Source organism: Haliaeetus albicilla, chromosome W (genome assembly GCF_947461875.1).
Source record: "Haliaeetus albicilla chromosome W, bHalAlb1.1, whole genome shotgun sequence".
NCBI classification, from domain to species: Eukaryota; Metazoa; Chordata; class Aves; order Accipitriformes; family Accipitridae; genus Haliaeetus; species Haliaeetus albicilla.
This window is the reverse complement of record NC_091515.1, coordinates 39,681,648-39,702,337: the sequence shown is the minus strand read 5'-3', so window position 1 is coordinate 39,702,337 and position 20,690 is coordinate 39,681,648. Positions and strand designations below refer to the sequence as shown.

Below are 20,690 nucleotides of genomic sequence, written 5' to 3'. Positions count from 1 at the left end.
CTTATGGATGTATAACTTGAGGCTGCTCTTGTATGAGGTCTCTCGTGTCTAATGTCCAGCATACAGCTAGACATGTACACAATACAATAGGTGAACAATTGGCTGAAGGGTCAGGCTCAAAGAATTGTAGTAAATGGGGTAACATCTGGCTGGTAGCCAGTCACTAGTGGAGTTCCCCAGGGCTCAATTTTAGGGCCAGTTCTCCTCAGTGTTTTTATCAATGACCTGGACACAGGAGTTGAGTGCACACTAAGTAAATTTGCCAATGATACTAAATTAGGAGCAACTGTTGATGCCCTCTGGGCAATCACCAAACGTATGAAATTTAAAAAGGACAAATGACAGATTCTGCACCTGGGATGGTGTAATCTTGCATGTATGTATAGATTGGGGGACAAGAGGCTGGAGTGCAGCCCTGCAGAAAGGGATCTGGGGGTTTTGGTTGATGGTAAGCTCAATATGAGTCAACAATGTGCCCTGGCAGCCAAAAGGGCCAACTGTATCCTGGGGTGCATTGAGCACAGTATAGCTAACCAGTCGAAAGAAGTGATTGTCCTATCATACTCAGCACTGGTGCAGCCTCATCTCGAATACTGTGTGCAGTTTTGGGGTCCACAATATAAGAATAATATAAAAATATTAGAATGTGTCCAAAGGAGGGCAACAAAGATGGTGAAAGGACTAGACGTCATGATTTATGAGGAGAGGCTGAGCATACTAGGTTTGTTCAGCTTAAAGAAGTGGAGACTGAGGGGTGACCTCATTGCTGTCTATAACTTCCTCATGAGGGGGAACGGAGAGGGAGGTGCTGATCTCTTCTCACTGGTGTCCAGTGATAGGATGCAAGGGAATAGCTTAAAGCTGCATCAGGGGAAGTTCAGATTGGATATTAGGAAGAAGTTCTTCACTGAGAGGGTGATCAAGCACTGGAACAAGCTCCCCAGGGAAGTGGTCATGGCCCCAAGCCCATTGATGTTCAAGAAGAGTTTGAACAATGCTCTTAGATATATGGTTTAACTTTTAGGTTGCCCTGTGTGGAGTCAGGAGTTGGATTCGATGATCCTCATGGGTCCCTTCCAACTCAGGATATTCTATGATTCTAATAGGAAAGGTTGAGCACAATTCTTCAACAGAACCTCTCTCCTTTACCCAACCATGCTATCTATTTTTACAAATCTCCTAAGGACATAATAGCTTTGAGACCTTGAATGTCAGCTAAGGGGGCTATGACTGAGGGTTCAAAATATCAGAAGGAAACTCAGAAACAGCACAACTGCATAAACCTTTTTTTCCTTAGGGAACATGGCTAAACACACACACCCACATCCCCTGAAACTTTAAATTTTGCAATGTTTAATTGGATTTGCTGAAATGTTTCTATATGCTATCAGTCACTTTGGAGTATGCTTTATATTTCAGCCAGGTAAATTGCGGGGGGGTGGGGGGTAGGGATTATGAGAGCTTTCTTTATAGAGGGAATAGAAATTCTATAACCTACCTAGAACATTTAACTGCCCCATGCTTCATGCTAATTGTTCAAAAAATATGCCTTATTTTTGGAGAGAAAACTCATACTTGATGGTGAGGACTAGCATCTAATTACAAATTGTGAGGGGGGGGAAAACCCACTCCTTGTACTATTTACTGTAGTGAGTACAGCCAACTGCAAGTGTTTCTCATGCTTTTCTCTTCAGCAGATGGTACAGGCTGTTGTAGGAATGAAGAAAAATAATTACATGGATGCTGCTGTGATCTGGTATGGCATTTCCTATGTTTCACTCCCTGGTCACCATCGGGCATGTGTCTCTTAGCTACAGCCAGTTCTCACAAAGATTTCAGAAGTCTTTTGAAGTGCTAAAAAAATCCTGTTAGAAGTTCAGTTTATTTGTTTTGCACAATACTTACTTAAAGCCTGTATAAAAGGAACAATCTTTGCACTTGAAGAGTTTCTTCCCTCCATGCTTGTCACGGTAATGACGTCGAATGCTCTGTATGTAACCCGAGGAGAATTCACAAAATTCACAGTTAAGGATAGCTTCTGTTTTTTCCACTCCTGCAGCACTCCCAGAAAGTGGAATTCGGCTGATGTTATTGTTCCAGGCCAGAGCTGCAGACTGGTAGTGGTTCAACTGTTGCTGAACATCAGGAGGTTCCGAGTATGAAGAGTCTATAAAGAAAGAGAGAAAGAAGTTGTCATTCTAGGCGGGTCAATGAAATTTAAAAAGATTCCAGACCTGCTCCAGCAGGCAGCTTTCTGAAGAGATAAAAGGATTACCATTTCTTCATCTAACCTGATTTGTATTCTACAATATAAAAGGTGGTCAGTTGAGATTAGGCTTTTTAAATCTGATCTGGGGAGGGATAAATATATGAGAGTAACCTATTAAAGACAGAAAGAAAAAGGAAATGGATACAATATTTCCCTCCCCCTTATAAAACACAACAGAAGGCTGTCACACCATTTTAATGATATTTAAAAAACCCACAGACTAGATATGTTTCAGCACACAAACTGAAAACTAGAATACTTTATTTAAAAAAAGGGGAGGGGAGTCTTGGAAGTTTCCCAATACATTGATTTGAATGTGGAAGTTAGGAATTCTCCTACTTTGTCCTATATAATTCACAACTGCCCATGAATGGTATAAATGTGTGATGGGTTGACCCTGGCTGGACGCCAGGCGCCCACCAAAGCCGTTCTATCACTCCCGCATCCTCAGCTGGACAGGGGAGAGAAAAATATAACAAAAAGCTTGCGGGTCGAGATAAGGACAGGAGAGATCATTCACTAATTACCATCACGGGCAAAACAGACTCAGCTTAGGGAAAATTAGCTCACTTTTTATTACAAATCAGCCAGAGTAAGGTAAATGAGAAATAAAACGAAATCTCAGAACACCTTCCCTCCACCCCTCCCTTCTTCCCGGGCACAACTTCACTCCCGGATTTCTCCACCAAGCCCCCCCCAGCGGCACAAGGGGGACAGGGATGGGGTTTACGGTCATCACATGTTATTTTCTGCCGCTTCACCTCCTCAGGGCGAGGGCTCATCACACTCTTCCCCTGCTCCAACGTGGGGTCCCACCCACGGGAGACAGTCCTCCATGAACTTTCTCCAACGTGGGCCATTCCCACGGGCTGCAGTTCTTCACGAACTGCTCCAGCATGGGTCCTTTCCACGGTGTGCAGTCCTTCAGGCACAGACTGCTCCAGCGTGGGTCCCCCACGGGGTCACAAGTCCTGCCAGAAAACCTGCTCCGTGGGCTCCTCTCTCCACAGATCCGCAGGTCCTGCCAGGAACCTGCTCCAGCGCAGGGTTCCCACGGGGTCACAGCCTCCTTCAGGAACCCACCTGCTCCGGCGTGGGGTCCTCCACGGGCTGCAGGTGGATATCTGCCCCACCATGGACCTCCCTGGACTGCAGGGGGACAGCCTGCCTCACCAGGGTCTTCACCACGGGCTGCAGGGGAATCTTCGCTCCGGCGCCCGGAGCATCTCCTCCCCCTCCTTCTGCACTGACCTTGGTGTCCGCAGGCTTGTTTCTCTTACATGTTCTCACTCCTCTCTCTGGTGGCTGTTTTTCCGCGTCCCAACTTTTTTTTTCCTTCTTAAAAATGTTATCACAGAGGCGTTACCACTATCACTGATTGGCTCGGCCTTGGCCGGCGGCAGGTCCGTCTTAGAGCCAACTGGTATAGGCTCGCTCTCTCTCGAACACAGGGGAAGCTTCCAGCAGCTTCTTACAGGAGCCACCCCTGTAACCCCCCCAGCTACCAAAACCTTGCCACATAAAACCAATACAAAATGAAAGCAGACAAAGCACAGATGAATTTCAGTGTGACATTCCTGAAAAGATAAAAAAAGGATCTTTTCTTAAGCTTTTTGAAAAGGAAAACAAAAGATGGTTAAAAAAAAAAAGTCAGAATACAAAGTGTACCAGCCACCTTGTGTTTTGATGGGTGCTTCATTTCCAAAGTATAATTCCCTGAGGCTGCATATGTATGAATTCTCTAAAACACATACTTGTTGGAAATTAATACCATCCATTCTAACCAATTAGTAAAGAGAAACAAAAGGCAAACAGGCCTGTACAGCACTCAGTGTGTGGACTTCATCTGTCTTTAAAAGAGTAAAATGGTTGCTTTCTTTTCTCACTGCCATAGAGGTAGTTATATATGCTTTAGAAATGAAAACCAAACAAACAGCAACAACAAAAAGTACCAAACAAAAACAAAACATAGGGAGGAAAATGTCTCCAGGCTCCCCAGCTTCATCATCAGGGTACAGCAGAGACATGAAAGCTTCTGGTAAAATGATTCAAGTTTTTTTTTGTTTCTTCTGAGTCACATCAGCAGAGACTGGATCACAATATATTTATCCTCCTTGTTCTCATTACTTCTACAGCAGGTTTGCTCACAATGAGTTCTACCCGTTCAAATCTTAAGGCCTTGTGTCACTCACAGCTGCTTCCAGCCTGCCATGAGGCAAATGAAAGCAACTGTGGGAAAGAAACAAAACACACTTCACACCAAAATTTTATTCAATAAAAGAAGTACGTGGCGCTCCTGCTCAAACATATTTAAGAAATACACAGGCAGCCAGTAGTGGCTGGAGAAGCACTTTGTGTGTGTCTGGTGGTACATACACCTCTAAAGGGAACGTAGCCTGTGGGCAACCCATGCTGGAGCAGGCACACGAGGCAGAAACTATTACACATATCACCTCAAACTTCTATACCACAAATTTCCTTATTAGAGGAATTTTGACAGACTGAGCGTAACTTGTGAACGTAAGGGAAGATGAGACTGTGAAGGGGAGAGGATAGGTGTTTATGTGTTTATGTGTTTGTCTAATTGTCTTTTTTTCTCAATGTCCAAATCAGTGATGGGAGGTTTGTGCTAGTTGGCAATAAATTAACAAACACAAGCAAAATTCCCCAACTTTAAACTGTTTTGCCCACAACAGTAATTAGCAGAGAATGTGGGCAACACCAGAAACTGTCATGGACTGGATCTGGAATAATTGGAATGATTTTGAGTCTCCAGAAGGAGCCTTGATTCTGCTATTGGGACTTTGTGGTGGTGTACTGTGGTGTGAATGGTGATGTGTTTGGGGGTGAGTGTGAACACCGAATAGTTGGGAAGAGAAGGGTCCAAAGGGACCCAAGAGAATGGTACTGGGATGGGAAGATGATTGGGAGAAGATGGGATGGTGCTTGCTTCAAGCCCGTGTTCTAGTTGCCTGGAACCTGGACCACCTCCCAGTACAGACTCCAAGAAAATTAGCCTGGGCCTTGCAAGAAGGAGAGGATACATATAAAACACTAGGAGAGAGATGTGCTGCTTTCTGTGAAGGTATGCCAGCACATGTTGTAGGTAGGCTTCAAGTGGAACTCCAAAAATATTTGCAACAGAGGTTGCAAATCAAGCTGACATTCTCTCCCAGAGTAATGGTTTGCTAAAGGAAGCAGTAATAAATGCTCAGTGCGAAAGGGAGAGTCTTAATCAGACTTTAGTAGCTAGTGGCACTAATTAGCCAAATTAAAGACTATGCACTGAGCCACTACAGGAACAGTCAGTGAGCACAAAATGTCTGGTGTGACTGCCATTGACAGGACTGGGATCCTGAAACCTGGGATGATGATATTTGGGACTCTAATGATGAATTAATAACAGAAGCCTATCAGGCAGTCCCTAGTTACTGTAATTAAGTAGACCTATGCAAACAAGGGCATTGTTCCCCAGAACGTGATCACTCAACAGGCCCTTTACTCAGAGCAAGATTAAGGCTGTGTGGGAAACTTACAGCCAACACCCTCAGGAAACTGCCTTGCAGTGGCTATGGAGGTGCTGGGAAACCAGAGGAGGTGGGATACAGCTGATAGCTCAAAAGAGCAAAGTTCTTGGGGGTTTGGGTCCTATGCCACTTGTAAACACTGCCCTATGCAATGGGGGTGGATTTGGGGATCAGCTGATGGAGGGATATGTTAAGAAATGGTCTGATCTTGCTGATCTCAAAAATAAATATCCCCATGGAGGGACTGGGAAGAAGGAGGTAATCGACTGCAGTTGCTTGGGTTGATGGAATGTGTTCACAGGCAAGGGGGGAGGGACCCCAATAAGGCTGTGGCCACTGATGCCATTGCCCAATAACTCTGATGGTTAGACAGAGTTATTAAGGCTGTCCTGGTTTCAGCTGGGATAGAGTTAACTGTCTTCCTAGTAGCTGATACAGTGCTATGTTTTGAGTTCAGTATGTGAAGAATGTTGATAACACTGATGTTTTCAGCTGTTGCTCAGTAGTGTTTAGACTATAGTCAAGGATTTTTCAGCTTCTCATGCCCAGCCAGCAAGAAAGCTGGAGGGGCACAAGAAGTTGGGAGGGGACACAGCCAGGGCAGCTGACCCAAACTGGCCAACGGTGTATTCCATACCATGGGACGTCCCATCTAGTATAGGAACTGGGAAGCATTGTTGGTAATGTCTAAAGTCCAATGGTCTGGTTGACCTTGGAAAAAACATCAGGAAGATATGGTAATTCTCCACACTACTGCCCTACACACTAGGACTCATGGATGGTCCTGAAGGAAAAGGGGGAGAATATGACTGAGTGGGATGAAAAAAACCATTAGATATCTAGCACTGTGAGTCAAGGAATTGCAAGTGCAAGGCAAAGGTCAGAGCTCAGTTAAACCATTGGTTCTGCCTGCTCTGACCTCCAGGCAACATACTGTTTGGGTAGCTGAAATGAATTTACTGCATTATAGGAACCTCACCACTGGCTTGGCAGCAAATGGGAATAACTGAATCTATTGGGCTATCTGGGTACCTCAACAGTATTATGCCCTAGCACACACTGCCCTCATGATGCAAAAAAACCCTGAGTTTTGATGTATGCACATCCCTGGTTATAGCCAATTAACTAAATCTTTATATCAAGTAACCTGGAAAGAGTCACTTTGAACAGGCAGAGGAACAGCAGCAAGATTTTGAGCAGATCAATGAGGAAATAGCCCATGTGACGGCATTAGGACTTATCTGGGAAGACAGTGATGTAAAACATTTGTTATATACCAGTGAAGGAAAAAACAGCATCATATAGAACTTGTGGCAATGAGCCCCTCGAGATGGGAGGGTGGCCATTGGGATTCTGGAGCCAGAGTTACAAAGGGGTAGAAAATAATTATATCCCTCCAGAATAAGAAGTCCTGGCTACATACAGAGGTGTTCTGAGTGCCACTGAAGTATTAGTCACAGAGCAGGCACTGTGGTTATGCCCCAGTTTCTGCCCTCCAGAAGTCCAAGGTAGCAGTTCTGCTGACCCCCCTCCTTACTTCTCCGAGAATCAAAACCACTATCATTTCATGATCGCTGTCCCCAAGACGGCCTCCAACCAGCACATCACCCACAAGTCCTTCTCTGTTCGCAAACAACAGGTCCAGTGTTGTGCCTTCCCTAGTTGGCTCACTCACCAACTGTGTCAGGAAGTTATCATCTTCCGCACGCTCCAGGAACCTCCTAGACTGTTTCCTCTCTGCTGTATTGTATTTCCAGCTGATATCTGGTAAGTTGAAGTCCCCCATGAGAACAAGGGCTAGCGATTGTGAGACTTCTCCCAGCTGTTTATAGAATATTTCATCTGCCTCTTCATCCTGGTTGGGTGGTCTATAACAGACTCTCACCATGATATTGGCCTTGTTGGCCTTCCCCCTGATTCTTACCCATAAACACTCGACCCTTTCATCACCATCATCAAGCTCTAGACAGTCAAAACACTCCCCAACATACAGGGGCTATCCCACCGCCTCTCCTTCCTTGCCTATCCCTTCTGAAGAGTTTATAGCCATTCCTTGCAGCACTCCAGATGTGTGAGTCGTCCCACCATGTTTCCATGGTTGCAAATATATCATAGTTTTCCAGCTGCACAATGGCTTCCAACTCCTCCTGTTTGTTGCCCATGCTGCGTGCATTGGTGTAGATGCACTTCAGTTGGCTTCCTTCAGGGCATATTCACCTGCTGCAGTGTGGTCCTCTCTACAGGCTGCAAGTTGGATATCTGCTCCACCTTGGACCTCCATGTGCTGCAGGGGGGCATCCTGCTTCACCATGGTCTTCACCACGGGCTGCAGGGGAATCTCTGCTCTGGTGCCTGGAGCATCTCCTCCCCCTCCTTCTTCACTAACTTTGGTGTCTGCAGGGTTGTTTCTCTCACATTTTTCACACTTCTCTCTCTCACAGCTGCTGCACAGTGTTTTTTACCTTTTCTTAAATATGTTATCACAGAGGCACCACCAGTGTCGCTGATGGGCTCAGCTTTGGGTCCGTTTTGAAGCCAGCTGGAACTGGCTCTGTCTGGCATAGGGTCAGCCCCTGGTTTCTTCTCACAGACACAACTCCTGCAGCATCCCTCTACCAAAACCTTGCCACATAATCCCAATACATTTTCCTACAATTCTTCAGCTAATTTGCCCCAAATATAATTACTTTTATGCTGAGCATAATACTCTTTTTCAAAGCCAAAGCTGTTCTGCCATTTGCTTCCTTTGTAACAGCAACTCCAGGCCAGTATGGCATTCTTTCCTACAGCCTGTTTTGTCCACTGCTGCTTTTCCTCACAACACAGATGATCCATGTGGAGTGTAGTATGTTCCCCTTCTCTTGGCATTTGCAGTATCTGTATTCACTGTCATCCATTTAAAGTATGAACATTGCATGCTAAGAGTCTGCTGCCACGCGTGTAACTGGATGACCAGTTTCTATCGGCCAAGTTTCAATCCTGTATTCTCATCATTTGTTGCACAAGCAATAAAACTCCATAGCCTAAATACAAGGCAAAACTTAAAAATAAGCCATCTGTCCATATTTTAAACATCAGGATCTGTGTACACACCCATTTCCATAAAAAGCATAAAATAGAAAGTTGCCTAGCTATTCCCTCTACATTTTACACTTAATCTTTAGTGGCTTCACTAAACTGCTCTGCTAACAAGATAAAGGGGTGTTTTTCAGAAATGCAAATGAAATTAGATGCTCTCTTTTCCACTGACTTTTAATGGAAGCTCTGCCACTGAAAATTTTCTATGCTGTAAATCTTTGTTGAAAAGTAAGGTCAGCTTGACTTATTCCAAAGGCCAACCATTGGCAGTATAATTTAGTAAAGAATAAAATGGTGAGATTCAACTGCAGGTCAAGTACTAGAACACCACCTTTATTCTTGCTTTTCATGCAACTTTGGATTTTTCTTAGTTGCTGCCTTCATTATTTTTTTAAAATAAAAATATTAAATAGTATTTTAGACAATTAAATTCTTGCTCTGAGGCACCTCTTACCATTAGAGTCCTCCACCTCTTCAGCAGAAGTGTGTTTCTTGGAGGCGTGGTAGCCAAGTGAAGCTGAGAGGCTGACAACACGGGGTCTTGGTAGTGTCAGTGCTTTCCCATGCACTCTCAAGGAATGCTCTTTCAACTGGCTGATTGTCATGGTGGAAAATGTGCAGGAAGAACATTTGTAGGCATGTTCACCTGGGTGAGCAAAATACAGGCAAGTCATCAGCTCACAAAAGAAACAAAATAGGATCCCCATTCTTTTCCTGCTGAACCCAGCAGTAAAATTCCTATGGCCTCCTTCAGTGTGAGACTTATTCCAAAGAGAACAAACTATGTGCATCTTCCTGTTTAAACAGTCCGGAGTCTGCGGGTACAGATACCCGCTTTGGGACCAAAGTTTTGTTTTCTGACAACTCTAGATCCTTGTTAAATGACTGATGACAGAAAACAAAGACCAGACTCTTAGCATGCCTGTGTTGCATGGTATAAGAAGAAACCAGAATCTTGGATGAAAATAGAGCTGCTTGACTAGAGCATTTCCAAATTTCTTTGGGAGGAAAGCAAGGGTGAAGTCCTCCATGTTTTTCCATGCAACACACCCAGAATCATTAAAGAAACCAGAAGGAGACTACAAAATGTTAACTAAGGTTCTTAAAAAAACCCCAACCCCCCCAAAAAAAACCAAACAAAAAACCACCCACTGCCCCCCCCCCGCACTTAATTCAAGGAAGATCCCATTTTCCCTATATGAAACCTGCCTCCAGGCAGGAATGAGCTCCACAGAACTAGTAACCAAGTCAAGGTTGGTTTACTACAAGAAGTGGACATGGCAATACCAAGAGCAGTACATATTTATAGGGCTATGGGAAAGCATATTATGGAAAAATTTTAAAAGAAGTGAAAGAAGAGAAATAATGAACAGTAGTGAATTTGGTTCCAAATACATTCCAAGTCATAAAGACAGAATACAACAGGAAACAAATTCCCAAGACGACTCATTCTGTGTTAAGCATGAAGGCACCTGAAAGAAAAAGTGAAATGTCCAGTGTAAAAGTGATGTGATGTTATATGTGTGGCAAGTAATTGTTCTGGAAGTGCTGCTTCCAGGTTAAAGGGCTACACTGACTACATGCAAGTTGTACATAAAATGACAACACTAATACAAGAGTGAAATATTCATGAGCATTAATGGAAGGAATAAGAGCTCTGGTTATGAAAGAGGTAGAAAAATGTTTTCCATTTCTCAACAAATTTAACAAACAAGGTTCTAGAACAGAATGTTTTCAAACATCAGAAATAAGTGAACAAAAAGACAAGAGGAAAAAAACGTATCACAGCCAGTCATAACAAGCACATAAAGAGATTAGCAATCATTCTACATTAAAATACCCCCCCACACACCACAAAACTCCTATGCTAATCACATGAGAATAATGTTGATAACACACTGATGTTTTAGTTGTTGCTAAGTAGTGCTTATCCTAAGTCAAGGATTTTTCAGTTTCCCATGCTCTGCCATCGAGGAGGTGCACAAGAAGCTGGGAGGGAGCATGGTCAGGACAGCTGACCCAAACTAGCCAAAGGGATATTCCATACCATAGGATGTCATGATCAGTATATAAACTGGGGGGAGTTGGCTGGGAGGTGCTGATCGCTGCTTGGGGACTGGCTGGGCATCGGTCAGCAGGTGGTGAGCAATTGCATTGTGCATCACTTGTTTTTCTTTGGTTTTATTTCTCTCTCTTTTTGTTATCTTCCTTTTCATGACAATTATTATTGTTACTAGTATTATTATTATTATTATTATATTTTATTTTATTTCAATTATTAAACTGTTCTTATCTCAACCCACGAGTTTTACTTTTTTTTTCCAATTCTCCTCCCCATCCCACTGGGAGGGGGGAGGAGTGAGTGAGCGGGCTGCATGGTGCTTAGTTGCTGGCTGGGGTTAAACCACGACAATGCAAAAGGATGAACTAAAGACAAAAAGATATAAACCCCCACAATTTGCTAAATATAAGCAATTCCTGGCAGGCACCAGTTGTCTTTAACATAAAATCACAATAAGAAATTAAAGAAAATTGAAGACTACTACAAATTAAGAAATTAGAAGACAGCTAGTAACTATATTCCCTATTTATCTATAACAGTTCAGGTGGACGGCACTATGTGAAAATGTATTTGGTTTCAGAGGCAAAACTATAGTTTTCATTAGTGTGACTCCACAGAAAAGTTAGGAAATTTTCTACTGCTAGTTTTGCATCTCATAATTATTATTTTGAAATATATAAATAAGTGTATCTTCATAATTTTTCCATGGGACTGTCTCAACACCTGAGATGTATCCAAAGGATCGTGTCCCAGATGATTTAGACTCTGGGCAAAAACTCTAGGTTACAGTCTGATTCAAAGTGAAAACAAATTACAGCACATTCAGAGATACTACATACAGTTCTGCTCTATGCCAAAAGAAGCAGCACATACTGAATGAGAACAAATGCTAGGTGTGTACAAGAACCAAGTGGTTCTTGTAAGGGTATGTGGAAGGAAAGCGTCTGTTCCTTTAAGGGTATCTGGTCAAGGGCCTTCTTCAACACAAAAAAGGATAATAAGAAAAGGAGGAAGCCATAAACAAGAACATTCAGGGACAAAAAACTGGCTGACAAATTATAAGGGAGTCAGTAATGAGAACCATACCTTGTCATACTAATTGATGAGGATGCGTAAGAGTGTGAGAATGTTTATTCCAGCAAGGTTATCTGATCAGGGACCTTGTCAGTTGGGAAACCAAGGGAAAAAGGGGGAAACCAGAAACAAAAATATACAGAAACAGACCTGACAGAACAAACATGGAGACAATGACAAGAAACAAACCTCACCAGTCACACTAATTGATGGGCTACCAAGAAACCACAGGCTCCACTTCCAGGAAGATCAACCTGGACTTTGCAACTGAAAAGACTGCAAACCAGGGGGGATCCTGGATACTGGACTGGGAGGGGTGCAGGAATCCATAGAACTATACAAACTCATGAGGTGACGTACGGGGGAAGGGGGAGCAGGGAGGAACAAAAAGGGTGGCAGACAGAAAGGGGTATAAAAGGGACCAGTCGCATGTAAAACGGGGCCAGTCAGTACGCTTGCCTGACTGAGCCCTGCGCCTGATAACCACAGTCTGTCCTGTCTCCTTATATCTTCTTAAATCTTTTCTTAACTATCTCTCTGCGTAATCTCACTCTATCCTGTGCGTATGTGTGCTGCAAGGACTAAATGCCAGCTACTGGTGAGACGTGTGAGTGGAATCTGGTGCCAGCTACTGGAATCAGACAGGGGGTGTAGGTGTCCCTGGCCTGTGGTGTCATATACTGTCACGAGTGGGGGTCTTTAACTTCCAGCTACTGGGGCAGGAACAGAGTGTGTCTCAACAACCAGCTACTGGGAGGGACTGGTTTGAGTGAGGCAAGTGAGAAGCTCTGTGCCAGTGGCTGGAGCAGGACCGTGGGTCACAGCCCATGCGCCTGGTGCCAGGCTTCCCCAAACTGAGTGTGCATGGGGGGGTAGGGGGTGTATTCACTAGCAAACTTCAAGCTAGACTAGCCACAGGTCCCAGTGGCCTGGCAGGAGGAAGTCCTAGGCTGGAACTGCTGGAGGAGGCAGCTGCTCCTAACATCCCTTAACAGTTCGAGCTATTATGCAAGAATGCATTTTATAATAAATGGAGTTTGACCACTCCCCAAAAGATAATGGACATGAGGAGACTAAGTGAAAGACACTTGGATTTTTACAACCGCCAAGGCACTTTAAACAAATGTATGGGTATGAGACCCAGAGAAAGAGAGTGCTACAAAGAGGGGGAGAGAGTGTTCTGAACTCAGAGAGCAAGCAAGCATCTGACCAAGACACAGCATGAGCCCAATGCAGAGTGTATGTGTGACACAGATAGAGAGCACATGCTCTGAAAGAGTGCATGATAAAGAAACCACAAAGAAGCATGTGACTGACCCAGAAAGACCACGCGTGACCCAGGGAAAGAGAGCATGCACAAGCCAGAGAGAGACAGACACCCAGAGAGGGAGAAAGAAAGAACATGTGATCCAAAGAGGCAGATAAAACACGTGACCCAAAGAGAGAGAGTGTGTGTGTCCCCAAGAGACAGAGCGTGACACAGAGAAAGTGAGTGTGACCAAGAGAGGCAGAGAGCAAGCGTGACCCAGAGAGAACGTAAGCATGGTCCAGAGAGAGATATAGTGTGAATCAGATAGATAGAGTGCAACCCAAAGAAAGATATAAAGTGAGTGCAACCCAGAGACAGAGACCCAAAAAGAGTCTGAGACAGAGAGAAACCCAGAGAGAGTGAGACCGAGAGAAAGAGACAGAGTGTGTGTGACCCAGGAAGACATAGAGCATGACCCAGAGAGAAAGTGACCCAGAGACAGAGAATTTGAACAAGAGTGTCACCCACAGAGACTGAGACAGAGAGAACATGGGGGGGAGGGGCTGACCTAGAGGGGGGAAGACAACATGATTGGGGGGGGGGCGGGACGTGACCCAGAGAGTGTGTGTGTGGCCAACGGAGAGAGAATGGCCTACAGAGAAAGAGCGTGTGAGTCGGGGGGGGGGGGGGGGCGACAATACACTCAGAGAGCACTAGTGTGACTGAGAGAGAGCATGACCCACAGAGAGAGAGACAGTGTGAACTAGAGAAGAGCACACATGGCTAAGAGAGAAAGAGAGCTTGACCCAGAGACAGAGAGATGGCGAGGATGGCCCAGTGAGAGAGCAAGCGTAGCCCAGAAAGAGAAAGTGATCTAGCAAGGTGGGGTGGAACCCGCTGCCTGGAGCAGGCGACCACCCATACATAGGGGGTGACTCAAAGAGAGAATGAGTGTGCATGACTCAGAAAGAGACAGAGGGGCAGCTCAACCCACAATAAGAGAGAGAGAGCTTGCAGGACGGGGGGGGGAAGAGGTGGGGGGGGCGTGAACCAAAGTGAGGGAGGTTGCGCAGTGATGTGGCAAGCCACAGAGAGAGGAAGCAAGAGACCCACAGAGAGACAGGGTGGGGGAGAGGGGGGGCATGTCAGCCAGGAGGGGGGGGGCAGCCAAGAGAGAAAAACAGACAGAGGGCAATGAAGAGAGAAAAAGAGAGAGCCGGGTGGACCCAGTATGAGACCCAGAGAAAGAAGGTATCCAAGAGAGAGAGACGCAAAGAGCACATGAGAGAGGTTGACCCAGAGGGAAAGGGATGACCCAAAGGAGGATGACTGAAAGGAGAGGTACAGCAACCCATAGAGAGAGGGTAACCCATAGAAAGGGAGAGAAAGAGAAATAGAGCGAGAGCAAGAGGTCGGGGGGGGGGGCATGGGGGATGGGGGGAGAGAGAAGGCAAGCCAAAAAGGGGGTGGGGAATCAAAGGGAGACACAGTGGGCATGACAGAAGTCAGCCCAGAAAGAGAGAGATACTCAGAGGGGAGGGGGGGAGGGAGAGGTGTGGGGGAGTGACCAAGAAGTAAATACAGATAAAGGTCAACCCAAGGAGAAAAAGAGACAGAGAGAGATTAACCTAAGGGGGGGGGGGACAGAGAGGATGATCCAGAATGAGAGAAAGAGGGTGTCCTGGGTTCAGCTGGGATAGAGTTAATTTTTACAGGAACCTGGGAGGTGGGGGGCATAGCCGGGGCAGCTGACCTGAACTGGCCAAGGAGCTATTCCATACCATGTGACATCATGCTCAGTATATAAATGGGGAGCAGGCGGGGGGCAGATTTCTCCACTTTCAGTGGGGGAAGCGTCGGAGCGTCGGGTTCCGGGTGGTGAGCAGTTGCACTGTGCATCACTCTTTTTGTATACTCTTTCATTAGTACCGTTTTTATTGTTGTAACTTTTTTTTTGTGTTGTTCCAGTAAACTGCCTTTATCTCAACCCTCGAGGTTTCAGGGTTTTTTTTCTTTTTTTTTTTTTTCTTTTCTCTCCTCTGTCTCCCTCCTATCCCACCGGAGGGGGGCGGGAGGAGTGAGCGAGCGGCTGCGTGGTCCTTTGTTACCGGCTGGGCTGAAACCACGACAGTCCTTTTTGGCACCCAACGTGGGGCCCGAACCCACGAAGGGTTGAGATAACGACAGATCTGGCCAGAGTGTGTTGAAACAAATTTGTCATACGCATTTCTTATACTAGATAAATAGATGCTAGTCACAATGTTGGTTCATTTGTTTACATGGTGGCGTTTTGTAAGTTCTTATATGCTCTATGTATTGCCTGTAGTTGCATATCTCATCTCTGGGAGAGTGATTGGGATTATCATTTTGCTGTACTGGGCAATGTTGACTTGTGAAATGATTACATCACTGGTCATGAGGTTAAGCTGGTATCTGTATGAGGCAGTGATATCATTTCCATACTTTGGGCACCTTCTGTCGGATTTTATTGGTAATTACACCCAATCCATGGGGAAGTCGGGGGGGGGATACTTCCCCCCCGTCCATTTGCCTCCCTTTTCTCCTTCCGACTAATTACAACAGCTTTTGAGAATTTTGAATATCCTTGGGATGCGCAAGCCAGTGTGCTGTTAGTGCTATGCCTCCTGAATATGTTTCAGGTCTTGTCTAGGGCTACAAAAAGGCTCTTTAAGAGTACTACCCAGAGATCTGTCCCAAAGCTGGATATTCATGGGTGGCACGGCATGTGGGAGGATGTGGGCAGGTATCTAGAGAACTTCTCACCTCCAGTGACTTGGAAGTTCACTCCCAAACAACTACAGAACCCTCATGAAGTGATAGAATTTTTGAAAGGAAAATGCTGTGGCTATCCCAGAGACACACAACTCACTACACTGTGCTGGGCCCTGGCCGGTATCTACCAAACCCTGCTTGATATTATGCAGCACCCCCAGGGGGAAAAGATGGAAAACAGGACAACATGCACCGTGGCTACCCAAACCCCGACAACATGCACCATGGCTACCCCAACCCCGACAACATGCACCATGGCTACCCAAACCCTGACAACAAGCACCGTGGCTGCCCCTACCACGACAACAGGTACCGTGGCTAACCCTACCCCGGTGACAGATACTGCCACTAAACCAGAGAACCAACCTGTGCCAGTATCAGTCGCCCCTGTACAGAAAAAGAAACACACAAAGAAATCAGTTCGCTTAGTGAGAGATGAAGATGAACCAGGGTCATCACGAGAACAGGAGGAAGAGGCAGAACCTGAAATAATTACCCGATCTCTATCCCTGAGTGAGTTGCGTGACATGCAAAAAGATTTTAGCCGCCACCCAGGTGAGCACATTGTTACCTGGCTGCTCCGATGCTGGGATAATGGGGCTACTAGTGTGGAATTAGAGGGTAAGGAAGCCAAGCAGTCGGGATCCCTGTCTAGGGAAGGGGGCATCGACAAGGCGATTGGGAGAAAAACACAAGTCCTCAGCCTCTGGAGGCGACTTCTGTCAGGTGTGAAGGAAACATACCCCTTCAAGGATGAAGTTACACGTCACCAAGGCAAGTGGACCACCATGGAGAGAGGTATCCAGTACCTGAGGGAATTAGCCGTGCTGGAGGTGATTTATAATGATCCAGAAAATGCGCAGTCACCCACAGATCCAGATGAAGTCCAATGCACACAACCCATGTGGCGGAAGTTTCTACAAAGTGCACCACCAACCTATGCCAACTCATTGGCAGTAATGTCCTGGAAAGAAGGCTATGGACAAACGGTGGATGAATTAGCTGTCCAACTCCGGCAATACGAAGGAAGTCTCTCTTCCTCCCTACGGGCCTGTGTCTCGGCTGTAGAGGAATTGTCCCGAGAGTTCCAGCAATTCAAAGTGGATATGTCCTCCTCCCCACCTGTACAGGCCCGCATTGCAGTTATTGGGAGTAAGCGTTCCTCTGCCCAAGAGAGAGGAGAGAGAAAGTACACATGACGGGCTAACCTGTGGTTTTACCTGCGTGACCATGGAGAGGACATGAGGAAGTGGGATGGAAAACCTACCTCAGTCCTGGATGCTCGGGTACGGGAGTTGCGAGAAAAAGCAACCAGAAAGAGGATTCTTCTTGGAAAACTGCTGCTCCAGTTTCCCGTGAGCAGTCCTCCAGACGCAGTAGATGGACTGATCTCATTTCTGATCCTCTTGAAGGGATTTCTGATTCACATGTGCGAAAAGTGAGTAACGGATATTCTAACCAGGATTAGAGGGGCCCTGCCTCCAGCCAGGTGGAGGAGAGGGACAACCGAGTCTATTGGACAGTGTGGATTCAATGGCCTGGCACATCAGACCTACAGGAATATAAGGCTCTAGTAGACACTGGTGCACAATGCACCCTAATGCCATCAAGTTATAAAGGGGCAGAACCCATTTGTATTTCTGGTGTGACAGGGGGATCCCAAGAGTTAACTGTATTGGAAGCTGAAGTAAGCCTAACTGGAAATGAATGGCAGAAACACCCCATTGTGACTGGTCCAGAGGCTCCGTGTATCCTTGGCATAGACTATCTCAGGAGGGGGTATTTTAAGGACCCAAAGGGGTATCGATGGGCTTTTGGCATAGCTGCCTTGGAGACGGAGGGCACTGAACAGCTGTCTACCCTGCCTGGTCTCTCTCGAGACCCTTCGATTGTGGGGTTGCTGAAGGTTGAAGAACAACAGGTGCCAATTGCTACCACGACGGTGCACCGGCGGCAATATCGCACCAACCGAGACTCCCTGATCCCCATCCATAAGAGATTTGCCAATTAGAGAGCCAAGGAGTGATCAGCAAGACTCGCTCACCCTTTAATAGTCCCATATGGCCAGTGCGGAAATCTAATGGGGAATGGAGACTAACAGTAGATTATCGTGGGCTGAATGAAGTCATGCCACCGCTGAGCGCTGCTGTGCCAGATATGTTAGAGCTTCAATATGAACTGGAATCAAAGACAGCCAAGTGGTATGCCACAATTGACATTGCTAATGCGTTTTTCTCAATTCCTCTGGCAGCAGAGTGTCGTCCACAATTTGCCTTTACTTGGAGGGGCATCCAGTACACCTGGAATCGACTGCCCCAGGGGTGGAAACACAGCTCCACTATTAGCCATGGACTGATCCAGACTGCACTAGAAAAAGGTGAAGCTCCAGAGCACCTGCAGTACACTGATGACATCATCATATGGGGCAACACGGCAGAAGAAGTTTTTGAGAAAGGGAAGAAAATAATCCAAATCCTTTTGAAGGCTGGTTTTGCCATAAAAGAAAGTAAGGTCAAGGGACCTGCGCAGGAGATCCAGTTCTTAGGAGTAAAATGGCAAGACGGGCGTCGTCAGATCCCTGCAGACGTGATCAACAAAATAGCAGCTATGTCCTCACTGACTAATAAAAAGGAAACACAGGTTTTCTTAGGTGTTGTGGGCTTTTGGAGAATGCATATTCCAAATTACAGTCAAATTGTAAGTCCTCTCTACCAAGTTACCCGGAAGAAGAATGATTTTAAATGGGGGCCTGAGCAACGACAAGCCTTTGAACAAATTAAGCGGGAGATTGTTCATGCCGTAGCTCTTGGGCCAGTCCAGACAGGACAAGATGTTAAAAATGTGCTCTACACTGCAGCTGGGGAGAATGGCCCTACCTGGAGCCTCTGGCAGAAAGCACCTGGGGAGACCCGAGGCCGACCCCTGGGGTTTTGGAGTCGAGGATATCGAGGATCCGAGGCCTGCTATACTCCAACTGAAAAAGAGATATTGGCAGCATATGAAGGAGTTCGAGCTGCCTCAGAAGTGGTTGGTACTGAGACACAGCTCCTCTTAGCACCCCTACTGCCAGTGCTGGGCTGGATGTTCAAAGGGAAAGTCTCCTCTACACTGATGCCACGTGGAGTAAGTGGGCCACGCTCATCACACAACGAGCTCGCATAGGAAACCCCAGTCGCCCAGGAATTGTGGAAGTGATCATGGACTGGCCAGAAGGCAAAGATTTTGGAATGTCGCCAGAGGAGGAGGTGACACAGGCTGAAGAGGCCCCACTGTATAATAAACTGCCAGAAAATGAGAGGCAATATGCCCTGTTCACTGATGGGTCCTGTCGCATCGTGGGAAAACATTGGAGGTGGAAAGCTGCTGTATGGAGTCCTACACGACTAGTTGCAGAAACTGCTGAAGGAGAAGGTGAATCGAGTCCGTTTGCAGAGGTGAAAGCCATCCAGCTAGCGTTAGACATTGCTGAAAGAGAAAAGTGGCCAGTGCTCTATCTCTATACTGACTCATGGATGGTGGCAAATCCCCTATGGGGGTGGCTACAGCAATGGAAGAAGAGCAACTGGCAGCGCAGAGGTAAACCCATCTGGGCTGCCGCACTGTGGCAAGATATCGCTGTTCGGATAGAGAAGCTAGTGGTAAAAGTACGTCACGTAGATGCTCATGTACCCAAGAGTCGGGCCACTGAAGAACATCAAAACAACCAGCAGGCAGATCAGGCCGCCAAGATTGAAGTGTCTCAGGTGGACCTGGACTGGCAACATAAGGGTGAGCTATTTCTGCCTCATTGGGCCCATGATACCTCAGGCCATCAGGGAAGAGATGCAACATATAGATGGGCTCGTGATCGAGGGGTGGACTTGGCCATGGATACTATCGCACAGGTTATCCATGAATGTGAAACATGTGCTGCAATTAAGCAAGCCAAGCGGCAAAAACCCCTGTGGTATGGAGGGTGATGGCTGAAATATAAACAGTGGGAGGCCTGGCAGATTGACTATATCACACTCCCACAAACCCGCCAAGGCAAGTGCCATGTGCTTACAATGGTGGAAGCAACCACTGGATGGCTGGAAACATACCCTGTGTCCCACGCCACTGCCCAGAACACTATCCTGGGCCTTGAAGAGAAAGTTTTATGGGAACACGGCACCCCAGAAAGAATCGAGTCGGACAACGGGACTCCTTTCCGAAACAACCTCATAGACACCTGGGCCAAAGAACATGGCATTGTTCCGGAAAAATCAAACAATACAATGGACTGCTGAAAACTACATTGAGAGCAATGGGGGGTGGAACTTTCAAGTATTGGGATACACATTTAACAAAAGCCACCTGGTTGGTTAATGGCGCAGCCAAGACTTCCACATACTGTAGAAGGGGATAAAGTCCCTGTAGTGCGCATGAAGAGTATGTTAGGAAAGACAGTCTGGGTTAGTCCTCCCTCAAGCAGAGGCAAACCCATTCAAGGGGTTGTTTTTGCTCAAGGACCTGGGTACACCTGGTGGGTGATGCAGAAGGATGGGGAAGTTCAATGTGTACCTCAGGGAGATTTGATTTTGGGAGAGAATAGCCAGTGAATCAGGCTGTATGATATTTAACTGCTAAATAACCTGCCAATGTATGTCATTACATTTA

At 46.1% G+C, this 20,690-nt stretch overlaps 1 protein-coding gene across 6 annotated transcripts in view; it reads right to left on the bottom strand.

Moving 5' to 3' along the window:
• LOC138683372 (zinc finger protein 462-like) overlaps positions 1 to 20,690 on the bottom strand; it is a 121,377-nt gene that overhangs the window by 24,594 nt on the left and 76,093 nt on the right. For all 6 annotated transcript variants that reach the window (XM_069775076.1, XM_069775078.1, XM_069775072.1 and 3 more), the window contains exons 7-8: positions 9,329 to 9,520; positions 1,906 to 2,167 (exon numbers count right to left, since the gene is read on the bottom strand). In XM_069775076.1, the coding sequence (XP_069631177.1) occupies positions 1,906 to 2,167; positions 9,329 to 9,520 (454 nt within the window). The remainder of the gene's footprint in view (positions 1 to 1,905; positions 2,168 to 9,328; positions 9,521 to 20,690) is intronic.